This window comes from Syngnathus acus, chromosome 9 (assembly GCF_901709675.1).
Source record: "Syngnathus acus chromosome 9, fSynAcu1.2, whole genome shotgun sequence".
Taxonomy (NCBI): Eukaryota; Metazoa; Chordata; class Actinopteri; order Syngnathiformes; family Syngnathidae; genus Syngnathus; species Syngnathus acus.
The window spans coordinates 16206281-16220321 of NC_051094.1; the positions used below are offsets into that span (position 1 = coordinate 16206281).

The 14041-nt window shown below is 41.2% G+C and overlaps 1 protein-coding gene across 1 annotated transcript in view; it reads left to right on the forward strand.

Moving 5' to 3' along the window:
• The window catches only part of adgrd2 (adhesion G protein-coupled receptor D2), a 43177-nt gene extending 31163 nt beyond the window's left edge, over positions 1–12014 (forward strand). Inside the window, exons 20-25 of the mRNA XM_037259319.1 lie at positions 7920–7961; positions 8085–8138; positions 8843–8990; positions 9440–9498; positions 9605–9635; positions 11716–12014. Of these exons, the coding sequence (XP_037115214.1) occupies positions 7920–7961; positions 8085–8138; positions 8843–8990; positions 9440–9498; positions 9605–9635; positions 11716–11723 (342 nt within the window). The 3' untranslated portion in view covers positions 11724–12014. The remainder of the gene's footprint in view (positions 1–7919; positions 7962–8084; positions 8139–8842; positions 8991–9439; positions 9499–9604; positions 9636–11715) is intronic.
• The last annotated feature ends 2027 nt before the right edge of the window (positions 12015–14041 follow it).

Genomic DNA, 14041 nt, shown 5'->3' on the forward strand with positions numbered 1-14041 from the left:
GTGCGTGCGTTGATTAGCTTATAAACTTTGGCGGTTTGTGTGTGAGCGGCCGTTAAACATGCTGCGGTGAGGGGTTGTAGTCACTGTCTATTGCGCATGTGCGGTTCACTGTGATTGCCTCCCGACAGACCTACCGTAATTTTCGGACTATAAGTCGCGTTTTTTTTCATAGTTTGGGTGGGGGGGCGACTTATACTCAGGAGCGACTTATATGTGTTTTTTTTCAAAAATTTTCCAAAAAAAAAAAAGGTCAGCAGCGCAATGTCAGGTCAGCAGCGCGACGCAACGCGACGCAGCGCGACGCAGCGCGACGCAGCGCGACGCAGCGCGACGCAGCGCGACGCAGCGCGACGCAGCGCGACGCAGCGCGACGCGGCGTTGTTTACATAAAGGACAAAGATTGACTCGACGGAGCTCTCTTTCACTTCCGTGGATTGAAGACGGGGGCCGGCGCTCGGCCGGGTGGCTGTCCAGGGACGGTGGATGGGGCTCGGACAATGCTTTTACGCACGCCCGGTCCTCTACCGAGCTGTCTTTCACCTCCGTGGATGGAAGTCGAGGGCCGGCGCTCGGCCGGGTGGCTGTCCGGGGACGGTGGATGGGGCTCGGTCATGGCTTTTACGCACGCCCGGTCCTATTCTATGGAGCTCTCTTCCATTTCCGTGGCTGGAAGTCCACGCCGCCACACGCCTGGAAGTTTGTTTTGTTAAATAAAGAGCCGTTTACCAAACCCACGTCTTTCCTTGAACTTTGTTAACGCTACAATATAGTTATATAGTAGATCTGTGGAATAACGACGAGGCTGACGTCAGGGCGCACGCACGCGCGGCGTTGTTGACAAAGGACGAGGAATTTGATCGATGGATTTAATGATTTAGAGTGCACAGATGGTTTGATAACATTATTGCTTATATAATAGTTATTTGATATATAATTTATACATCGTTATATGGGCCTGTGGAATATTTTTAAGTGCAAGAGCCGTCAGCGGCGCGCACGCATTGTTGACAAAGGACGATTGATGGATTTAATGAATTGGAGTGACACAGATGGTTTTATTAACGTGTTATTTATGTAATAGTTTTTTTAATAACTCTGAATTTTACGTCAGGGCCGTTCTCAGCTCTTAGTTTGTGTTTATGTCACGTTAGCATACCTATCGTCTATGGAGCTCTCTTCCATTTCCGTGGCTGGAAGTCCACGCCGCCACACGCCTGTAAGTTTGTTTTGTTAAATAAAGAGCCGTTTACCAAACCCACGTCTTTCCTTGAACTTTGTTAACGCTACAATATAGTTATATAGTAGATCTGTGGAATAACGACGAGGCTGACATCAGGGCGCGCGCACGCGCGGCGTTGTTGACAAAGGACGAGGAATTTGATCGATGGATTTAATGATTTAGAGTGCACAGATGGTTTGATAACATTATTGCTTATATAATAGTTATTTGATATATAATTTATATATCGTTATATGGGCCTGTGGAATATTTTGAAGCGCAAGAGCCGTCAGCGGAGCGCACGCATTGTTGACAAAGGACGATTGATGGATTTAATGAATTGGAGTGACACAGATGGTTTTATTAACGTGTTATTTATGTAATAGTTTTTTTAATAACTCTGAATTTTACGTCAGGGCCGTTCTCAGCTCTTAGTTTGTGTTTATGTCACGTTAGCATACCTATCGTTTAGCCTGTTGTTGCTCGTTCATGACTGTTCTTGGTGTTGGATTTTGTCGAATAAATTGCCCCCCAAAATGCGACTTATACTCCGGAGCGACTTATATATGTTTTTTTTTCACTTTTTTGGGCATTTTATGGCTGGTGCGACTTATAGTCCGAAAATTACGGTACCTGTATGTCAATCAAGCGATGGGCTGGATTCTAGCATACAGCAATTTTTTTTTATTAAACGTCATGCGATCAACCAGTAGTAGTTTGGCGATCGATGTATTGAGCACCCCTGTGGTAGACCCTTCACCCATTTTATAATCTAACCATTAACTCCAGTGGCATGCCTCCCTTGTGAGGAAGCATAGTCTGGAGTCTAATTCGGGCTCTCTTATTTTGCGTTGGAGTCACAAGGATGGGTAAAAAGCACCTAAGTGGCAAAAGAGTGAATGCGGAATAATTTGGAGTACCTAAAGCCCCTATTCAACTGAGCTGCAAACAATAGTGAGTGTTTTCGAATGTAGAGAATGTTGCGTCCTCGTCAGTGTTCGTTTAAGGTCGCCTGATATTCGCCATTCTGCTGTACTTCTCTACTTTTTGAAGAAAATATTGAACTGTACAAACAGGATTTTGAACTGTTTGAAATTGACTTGCTACAAGAAAAAACTACCGTAATTCTCGGACTATAAGTCGCACCAGCCATAAAATGTCCAAAAAAGTGAAAAGAAACATATATAAGTCGCTCCGGAGTATAAGTCGCATTTTGGGGGGCAATTTATTCGACAAAATCCAACACCAAGAACAGTCATGAACGAGCAACAACAGGCTAAACGATAGGTATGCTAACGTGACATAAACACAAACTAAGAGCTGAGAACGGCCCTGACGTAAAATTCAGAGTTATTCAAAAAACTATTACATAAATAACACGTTGATAAAACCATCTGTGTCACTCCAATTCATTAAATCCATCAATCGTCCTTTGTCAACAATGCGTGCGTGCCGCTGACGGCTCTTGCACTTCAAAATATTCCACAGGCCCATATAACGATATATAAATTATATATCAAATAACTATATAAGCAATAATGTTATCAAACCATCTGTGCACTCTAAATCATTAAATCCATCGATCAAATTCCTCGTCCTTTGTCAACAACGCCGCGCGTGCGTGCGCCCTGACGTCAGCCTCGTCGTTATTCCACAGATCTACTATATAACTATATTGTAGCGTTAACAAAGTTCAAGGAAAGACGTGGGTTTGGTAAACGGCTCTTTATTTAACAAAACAAACTTCCAGGCGTGTGGCGGCGTGGACTTCCAGCCACGGAAATGGAAGAGAGCTCCATAGAATAGGACCGGGAGTGCGTAAAAGCCATGACCGAGCCCCATCCACCGTCCCCGGACAGCCACCCGGCCGAGCGCCGGCCCTCGACTTCCATCCACGGAGGTGAAAGACAGCTCGGTAGAGTAGGACCGGGCGTGCGTAAAAGCATTGTCCGAGCCCCATCCACCGTCCCTGGACAGCCACCCGGCCGAGCGCTGGCCCCCGACTTCAATCCACGGAAGTGAAAGAGAGCTCCGTCGAGTCAATCTTTGTCCTTTATGTAAACAACGCCGCGTCGCGCTGCTGACGTCGCGCTGCTGACGTCGCGCTGCTGACGTCGCGCTGCTGACGTCGCGCTGCTGACGTCGCGCTGCTGACGTCACTTGAAATTCAAATTACAGTAATCCCTTGCTACATTGCGGTTCGTTTATCGCGGTTTCACTTTTTTTTTTGAAGATTTTTGAAAAAAAAACACATAAATCGCTCCTGAGTTTAAGTCGCCCCCCCACCCAAACTATGAAAAAAAACGCGACTTATAGTCCGAAAATTACGGTAACTTCTAGTGTAAGTCCAGTATTTTGCCACCTTCGCCAACAGTCACAAATGTTGGCTCCTCAATTAACTTTGGGATAGGGATTTTAAGGTTCATGATGTTGTGCAACTGTGTTGGTTGACAAGCTTCTGCAACATTGAACATCAGTGCCAGTGACTCTGGATTGACAGAAAGTGATGGTGGGATTGCAGGGTGTGTTCATACGTCACTCCTCACCCTCCCTGGTAAGGTATATTTCCAGTTCTGGAAAGGAGGGTCCATAAGGTAGTCAACTTTTAGATTCAGGAAAGGCAGCATGATCCTGGGTATAGAATAAATGACCAGCTCGAGAGCCTCAACAGTCGTGGAGGTTGGATGGGAGTTCACCCAAGCAGTCTAGATGTGCTTTTTGGACTTAGAGAAGTCATTTGACCTTGCCGGGTGCCATGGTTGTATGGTCCCTCCATATACGATGTTCAGTCCCCGTGCGACAGGTTTCAGAGTTTGCCCTGCATTGCTGGCAAGTCACACAATGTCACCCCTTGCATGTCACTTCACCAAGGCTGCCCTATTTTACCAATCCTGTTAAAACATTTATGGAAATGATTTCCAGGAGGAGTCGCTGATTTTCTAGAGTTACACTTGCCTGACTTGTGTGTGGGCAGCGTGGGATCGTTTTGTGCTCATGTCGGTGTGGTGTTATTGGTTGTATGTGCCCTGCGACTGGCTGGCGACCAGTTCAGGGTGTAGTCTGCCTTTCGCCCGATATCAGCTGAGATAGGCTCCAGCGCCCTCTCTCAACCCTGAACAGGATAAGCAGTGTTGAAAATGGACGGATGGATGGATTTCCAGGAGCAGGATGGGCAACTGGTGGCCCATGGGCCGCAAGCTGTTTAATACAGTGTTACCTCCCTATATCGCGGTTCATATTTTGTGGCCCTGCTGTTCAATGAATTTTAGTGGTGGGTGTCACTGCATCATGTCTTTATTCATTTATATCTTTTACAGCACAGAAATGATAAACGCAAATGGAGTGCACTTATATAGTTCTCTTATCAACACCATGGTAATCAAAGCCTTTTTATAAAGTCTCACATTCATCCATTCACACCCCCATTCATATCCACACTGTTCTAACGCAGCATGTCACCGTTTGCCGCTATGACGCGCACTGGCACTGGTTTTTGGTGCACTTTTAAACCATGTTCTGTTCAGAAACTTCGAACGTTTCTTCAAACGTGCCGTTGAATCAGTCAGTCGAGCGATACTGGAAGCCAGATCATGAAGAGTTGCGTTCAGGGAGAGAGGAGTGCTTAGACACATGACCACAGTACAAGGACAATGAATCGGCAAATAATTATGTTTGTCTTGTGTAAATTTGTCTTAAAACATCTTACCTTAACAGCAATCTGGCATCCTTAGTCAAAAGTGCAATCCTCGTGGTTTAAAGTGAGCCATTAAACACATTACCCAAGAGGCTTCCAGAAGGAATCCTAACCAACACCTTTCTGTTTGATGACCATTGTCTCAAATTTGGAGGTGCTGATTTTAATCCGATCTGCTTTGCACTCGCCTGCAAACTGCTCCAGAAACAGTCAAGTAACAATAAAATAATCAACTAACTGTGTTAGTTTATTTTTGTGTGGTTACTGATATGCTTGTCAAGTCAAGTCAAGTTTATTTGTATAGCCCTAAATCACAAGCAGTCTCAAAGGGCTTCACATAGACAAAAATTGACAATTATTCTCAAAGCATCCCCTGATCTTAAGCTCCCAAAAGGGCAAGGAAAAACTCAAAAACCCCTGCCAGGGGAAAATGAGAAACCTTGAGAAGGGACCACAGATGGAAGGATCCCCCTTTCAGGACCACCAGGTTGAAATGGATGCAGAGAGGGCACAAATAATACATAATATGAAAATCAAAAAAGTGGATGTCCAAGTCAGAGCGAGGGGCTGCCGGAGGAGCTTAAATTCTGAGGGTTGTCTCGTCTGATGTGAGGTCCAAGCCAGGGAAGTTGCACCAACCAGAGGTCTAATAGATCGACAAGGTGGTGCATCATGACCACTAATACTTCAATTTTTCTGTAATACTGCATAATCAAGTTTATCTTCCAACCATTCAATTTTCAGTTTGTGCTTAATATTTATCCTGTCTTGCAATATATTTGTTCTAATTACCTGTTGCTTTGTGAAGGTTTTCATATCGCTTGCCATCATGTTCATTGCTACGTTTAACTCCTCCGTGTCATTTTAGAATTATTACACACTCATACTTTGACGTAGTAGCCTTGCCACTGCTGGCACACAAAACGTCCGCTTTCAGACTGCCACTGGACAGAATTGGCCTGGTTTATGGTTATGTAGGGTGACCAGACGTTCTCTTTTTCCCGGACATGTCCTACTTTTGAGCCCTAAAAAACATCCGGGGGGAATTTCACAAATCATCCGGGATTTTGCTGGACTGCCTCAAACATAATACATGTACAGTACATTGTCAATAGAATTGCCACTTCGTTCCATTTCACTCAATTTCAGGTTTTTCTGTATCGTTCACAAATAAGTCACGCACTTCTCCTCAAATTCAGTCACTTTGCTACGAAGTAGGGCGGGCTGGCCAGTCTACACCGAGTGTTTACAAGCAATGCCGGAACGAAAATGCACGTTCAAATACCCGTGCTTTCGCCAGGGTCGTGATCCTTATGAAGCTGAGTGCTTGACATGCAAGGCAGGCACTTACGTGTCTGTGGCAAATAAAGATGTCAACGCAGCCCACAAGAGGAGGACTGAAGAGGAGCCTTTTTTTCTTCTTCAAATGCTGCACCGATGGCTGTATTTCTTTTGTCTTTTTTTAACTTCGTTTACCACCATAAGACTAGTTAGTGTTAGTGTAAATACGTTTTTGTTATTTTATATATGTTTTGTGTTATTCGGGCCAATAAAGGCATTTGCTATACAGACACCATGTCATTTGTGCCATAACAAATGACCCCACACTCCACCCCACCCCAAATGACCCCGCCCCCTATATATGACCACGCCCACCTCCAAAAAAATTGGTCCTCTTTTTCAGAAACCCAAATCTGGTCACCCTAGGTTATGCTATCCTGTTATGCTCCGTGGGGAAACTCTGAACTGACCCATCAAAGTGACAGCTCTGCTCCTGGTGTGCTTCGACACCTTTAAAAACTCTACGGGCAACTTGACACTGCTTTTGATTCAAGGCACCGCTCCACTGACTTACACGTGCCTTCCTTTCAGCTTGCCCACCGCGTGGTTCCGCTCTCCACTGCCGAGCTTTGTATTCAAGTACACCCAGTCCACCTCTGCACTCGCCCACTCGTTTGGACCAGCATCAGTCATATACCAATCTAAGATTTTTTCTCCTTTGTCCCTGGAGGCAAACCCAGCCCTATCAATACAAATTGTGAAAACATTAAAGTCCTTAAAACAAGATCAAATGAGAATGACCGCAAACGCTCATCCCATTGCCGATTTGCACTAAACATTGGCATGGTGTGTGGAATAAACTACATTTACTCATAAATTAAATGCTTCTTTGTGTATCTGGATTATAACGTTACTGTATATACAATACAATACAATACAATACAATACAATAAAATATATCTTTATATAGTGCTTTCACAATAGCCATATAAAGTGTTGTATTGAACAATAGCAAAATATAGAAGACATAAAGATTTTTAATAAAAACTTACTGTCTACGAAAAACAACCAAAAATGTACAATAACTAATCCCATGGGGATAACTAATCCCATGGGGATATTATACTTCTATTAGACTGGTACTTCATGGTGCTTTATTGAACAATGCAACAATACAGAACACATTACAAATTGACAATATTACAATTGTAACAACGTTTTCAATATACGCTTTGTTTTTTTAATGAAACTTACTGTACATGAAAAATGACCAAAAATGTGCAATAACTAATCCCATTGGGATATTATACTTTTATTAAACTAGCACTTCTATAAGACTAGTCAACTTTAATAGTATCAAAATAACAAAAAAGCCGAGCGACAAAATCTAAATCTCAGTGTTGCCAAAAGCTTCTTGCTGTGATCCGGCAGCCACAGTGCTGCCATAATACTGGGCTGACAAGACAAACCACTTGGAAAAACTCTGAATTTCTTAAAGAGAAATAAAGTAATTCAACATAGCATCTTCCCTTTTACGTCAACAATTTATGTATTGGTCACAATCTGTATCTTTCGCAAAGGGCATTATATTATTCTTATGACATCATATGCACACAGTTTGGACATATGTGAGCTCTGTAGTACGTAGTCTGGAAAAGATGCATTCTATATGAGTTTCTTTTCCCATACTGTTGCTTCCTTAATTGTGTATTTGATCTTCCGCAGGGCCTGTATATATTCTTAGTTTATGCTGTTTACAACAGTGAGGTATGTTTACATTCAATTTATTTTACCGTCATTGTCAATTAATATACCAGATTATTAAATTGCATTCATTTGACTTTTGAAGGCTTTCCAACTTTTGATTGAAATACCAGTTTTCTCATTTAGGTGAGGAATGCCATAAAGAGGATCAAGGAAAAGAGGAAAGCCCTATCTTTCACAGTAAGTGCCTCAAATGTAGAATGTAGCAGTGGTGACATCTTAATTACGTAAGCATATTGTTTACATTTCTGATTGATTGATTGATTGATTGATTGATCGATTGATTCATTGATTGATTCATTCATTCATTCATTCATTCATTCATTCATTGAACATGTAAACGTTGCCTTTTTGTAAATCAGAGTCTTGTAACTGTGACAACCTTACACATACATTAGTGTTCAGAATAATGCTCGTGCTATGTGAGTAAAAAGATTATTGCAGGTTTTGAGTATATCTTTTATGGTTACATGGGAAACAAGATACCAGTAGATTCTCTCATAATTAGATAAGCATATTGTTTTCGTTTCTGATTGATTGGTTGATTCATTGAACATGTAAAACATTACCTTTTTGTAAACCTGAGTCTTGTAACTGTGGTAACATACAGTACTGTTCAGAATAATGCTGAGGCGATGTGTCTAAAAAGATTATTCCAGGTTTTGAGTATATTTTCTATGGTTACATGGGAAACAGGATACCAGTAGATTCTCACAAATCCAATAAGACCAAGCATTGATATGCACACTGTTAAGGCTGTGAAATTGGGCTACGTATTAGTAAAAAAAAGGAGAAAAGGGGGTGTTTGGTAATTGCCCCCCCATTAAAAACATTTTTTTTGTCAAATTGAAGTTATCTGTTTTTTGTTTCACGTGTTCTTGCAGAATTGCTCCCAGCCAACCACATTCCTACCTTCTCAGAGAGCGCCCATAAGATCTTGGGACCGCAGCCCACCCACCCCTTCCAGTCCTGAAACCAGTGAGACGTCTGGACCCCCCAGTTCTAGTTCTACTTCACTAGTTATCAAAAATGGTAGGTTTTTCTGTTCTACATGCTGTTGAGACAGATGCCAAATATTAAACGAATCCATGTTCTATTTTTAACAGAAACTGCCATTCACGTGAATATTGAATGATGATTTACCTGTTTATGACATCTTACATGCTCATCCATAACGACCTGGGCTTTGGAAATGGGGCCCCTGTTAATGTCCATGGTAGTAGTCCTTTGAGCAATGCATCATTTCCCCACTTACCGTCTCAGCTCAGGGCCGCAGCACTCAGTCCACCTCATTGCCTGATATCTGCCCTTGCATGCCTCTATGTGTGTGGGATGCTTCTCTGTGTGGTGTGCAACACAAATACGTACTCTATTCAGCAAAGTTAAATTGGGCATTCAAATTAAATCTCTTAATAAAATCTATTTTAGCAGAAAAATAGAGTTTATGAAAAAAAATTGATAGCTGGGATTTTGTCTTTCAGAGAGTTTCAGAAAAGAAAGTTTCGTGAATTTCTCATTGAAACCAGCACCAGGAAACCAAGTAAGTAACATGTTTCCATTTTAATTGTATACTTAGTTGAGACTTTTTCTGTAATTGCTGTTTTCATTTGACCAAATACTTATTTGCTGCTGTTCTTTTGAATCAGGTGGTGCAACTCACAGCATTCAAACCATCAGGTACAATGTTTTTTCACCATAATTGAGGAGAAAATGTATTCAGCATTGTCAAATGTAAATTTGTAGAAAACCAATCTATCATTTATTTTGATTTCACAAATGGAAACCTGCTTCAAAGCACTCATTCTTGATCTTACGCGGGGTGTCGATTCATTATTGAGCAAGATGAAGCACACAGTCCTGGGGCTGCAGCACAATCCTAACCACACAGTCAAGATGTTAAAAAAAAGTTTCTTCAGGACAATACTATGAATGTCCTTGAGTGGTCCAGCAACAGCCCAGATTTGAATCTAATAAAACATCATGTCATAAAATGGATGTGCACCGCCACTCCCCATCTAAAATGATGACAATGGACAAGTGTAAATTGAAATGTGCAAATGCTTGTAGTATGTATGTTATTTTTTCAATTATTTACTTATTTAGTTATGAATTATTTTGTTCAACATGTTCCCCTCTGTGAGCCGTCAGCTTATCATGGTAGAGGGCGTGCCATGGTAAAGTGTTTCCCAATGATCGTATAGGAGCTAGTAAGTTGTCAGGGGCTTTGTGATTTTGGCAGGATCACCCAGGGAAACAGGTCCTAGGTGAGAGAACAAATAAAGCACATCTCAAAGACCCTTTATGATGATGCGCTCGCTTACCAGTGCTTGTACATCAGACTGAGGCTGCACCCATACCGGGAACAGCCCAAAAAGGCAATGTGGGTCCCCTTTCCCATGGGCTCACCACCGGTGTGGTCTGTGGTCAGATGTCCAGTGAGCTGGGCAGCAGCCAGAGGGGAATTTGGTGATCTGATCCACAGCAACAGAAGCTAGCTCTCAGAACATGGAACGTCACCTCTCTGACAAGAAAGAACCTTGAACTGATGTGAGAGGCAGAGAAGTTGGTTTCAATGGTGGTGGAATATGCCGGTCTGACCTCAATTTCACCGACACGTGGGTATTTAATAGTTGGGAAGGATGAGAAGGGTAAAACGTGAGATTGACAGGCGAATCGGTGCAGAGTCTGCACTGAAGCTGATTATGTCAGTCCGTTGTGGTTAAGGAACTGAGCTAAAAAGTAAAGCTGACAATTTATCAGTCACTTTAGGTCATCTAGAAGGGGCTCAGAGTAGAGCTGCTGCTTCTCCTCCACATTGAGTGGATCCAGATGAGGTGGCTCGGGCATCTAATTAGAATGCTAAACTCCTCCTTGGAGACGTGATACGGCCATGTGTTACTGGGTGGAGGCCCAGACGACGACTCAAGACACATTGAGGTATTATGATTCTCAGCTGGCCTGGTAGTGCCTCAGGATGCGCCCAAAAGAGCTGGATGAAGTGGCTGGGGAGAGGGAAGTCTAGGCTTCCCTGTTAAAGCTACTGACCCTGCGACCTAAGCAGAAGAAAATAAATATTTTTTTATTGGTTAATAAAAATTGTGATCTGTCATTTGTTTCATTAATTTGACTGCACTGATTTACTATGTGAATGGGGTTAGAATAATCACTTGGTGACTTTGTGCATGTATAGTCGAGCATGAGACAGAACATTTTAATTCAAAATCTAAAAAAGAATTGCCAATGACAATTATAAAGCCCGGCAGCAAGGCCAAGAAGGGCCAATGTAGTTTTGCATCTCCATTCATCTGTGCGGTACACATCATTAGGCCTGTGTGAAAACTGTTTTTTGTGTTCTGAATTAGAAGGCACAGAGAACAGATGGTGCAGAGGGTTAAGTCACTTTCAATAGCACCAATTTGCCCATCAGTGGCAAGAACCAAGTTTAAAATTGAATCATTAAATGTTTTAGCGTCTGTGAAGAACGCCTGCTGGATGCTGGAGTGCTCCTGGGTGTTCATTGTTGGCTAATGAGACAAAGAAGAAGTTCATTCCACTAATCATCAATGGCCATGTCTGGCTATTCAGAGCATCAGCCATTAACCACTCTAACACCTGCTCTCTCTCTCACTCCACTTTTCAATTGGCATCCCTTCTTATCTTATATTATCTTTTGTACGCAAACACACTTGCATGCAATACCAAAACATCCTATTCTGATGTAGTCATATCCAATGCCCTTGTCTGTATTTCACGACAGGTTGTTGAACGGAAAATGGACTCCCACCCTGATACTCAATTCATCGTAACCTTGGATCACACTGAAAGAGTGTAGAACTGGACACACAATTTGAATGCATGGCTACTACACACGGATACACAAGTCTTGGTGATGTAGATGAAACTCAAAATAGTGGATAAAGTGCTCCATGTTATACAATGCGGATGTTTGGTTCTTTATAGAGCTTCGCACTGAAATTGCATAAATAACGACGCATGCTCCTTTTTGATTTAGAATATGGTGTATTTGTATGCTTTCATCATTGGACAAAGGGACAAGATTTTGGTGATCGGGCAGTCTCTGGTCGTCATTTTAAAACCGATTACATACTTACTCAAACTTTCCAAGTATGATGAGGAATCAACAGCGTTGTCATGCACATCTTATTTGATTAGAAAGACTTAAAAGTCTTCTTTTACTTGAAGACTGAGACATCCACTCAGAAACATATGAAAATGACATCTAAAATGGCCACCTTTTATTTTCAGAATCTGTCGCATAATAACTACTGTAGTTTCAAGTGTCATTTAAAAAAAAGCGGACGCTGCGTACTGTATGTGTTGATCAAATCTTAGCAGAAAGTGTCAAAGGGAGAAACACACCTGTAAAATTGAAGTTTTTGTGATGTAAAAAAATGACATCTTGCATTTCACAAGTAATTACTGAATTTTTTAACATAATCTGAAAATATGTTCTAACATTCATTTGGGAAGAGAGCAAAAGGTTTTGTCGGGGTGCTTTTAACAGGAGCAGTTTTCATAATGAATAAACTCCTGTTACATAAGAACATACTTCTCATAGATTCATTTTGATTAAGTTTTTACTATTGTAATAGTTACTTTTTCAGCTACATTTTACATGTATAAAAGGCAACAAAATGTTGAAAGATATCAGTCTGGAGAAAATTAGACATAATTTCTTCTGCATTAAATATTCAACTGTATCCTGGACTTACCTTCAAAATAAAATAAAAGAACCAAAATTCAATATTGATACTGCCACTGTCTGCTAATAATATGGTTGTATCATGCTGTAATCATGCGGCAGAAAAGGCTCTTAATATTGATATTGATGCAGGCTGCCTGATTCGTACGTGTTGTGTTTCCTATTTCTAAATGATATTTAGCTGCCATAGCATTTCAAAGCATTTTTATCAGCTTGGAACCTTCTGCAGTGTTGGCATTTGAGCAACCAGGAGGAAATCACAAAAGATTCGAAAGAACATCAGTTATGATTTCATACTGCACGATACAATATACATACAGTATAAACGAAGATTTAAAACACAACAGCATATCACTCTGATAATATTGGTGAAGCAGTGCAGCGTGGCGACGAGTGATGTGAGAGAAGAGGGTCACAGTTCCAACTATTGAACAGCTTCAGAACTATCTATCAATAAGCCGAAAAAGAATTTCACCTTTCAGGACGACAACTTGCCTTCACAAAGGAAATGGTTGGAATTGTCTAGTCACAACTCAGACCTAAATACAATTGGATATCCATGAGGTGATCTTAAGTGGACTGTGGATTAGAGATGTCCTTGCAGTGTGCGTAACACTTTTTTGTAGCTTTTTGACACTACAAAAGTCCGAGAGTGACTGTTAGTCACAGTAAAACACACAAATACACACATACATGGTGTGTATGCGTATATATATATATACATATATATATATATATATATATACATATATATGTATATACACGTGTGTGTGTAAGTGTATATGAATGTATGTGTATGTATGTTTGTGTGTGTGTGCTTGTGTGTGTGTGGGGGGGGTGCGTGTGTAAGTGTATATGTATGTCGTGTATGTGCGTGTGTGCGTGTGCGCGTATGTGTGTGTACACAGGTGTGTGTATGCGTGTGTGTAAGCATGATACATGTTATTTATTCATTTTTATGTGACCAAAACGTAGTATTTTACAGGGTGTATTGTTGATTCCTAAAAAAATTGGCACCAGATTATCTTGTGTATCAAAGTTCCATATGCTAGGATTTATCTTTTTTTTTTTTTTAAATATGAACTGGGCTGTCTGTTCATGAACATGAATTACTATGAGTCTTTTGTCATGTTACAAGCTTTGTCTTGATTACATTTGTGTGTTAGGTTTCAGCAACCGATTACATTTCAATCCATTTTGGTGATCTAGATAATGATAATGATTATTTTTGTATTTTTGAGTCAATAATGGTACAGTTGAAAGGATTCAACCTCCAAATTCATATTCGCAACACCAGTCTTGTTTTCATTTTCCATCAACACGGAAACACAATTAGCCTGCTAACTGAGAAAGAAAAATG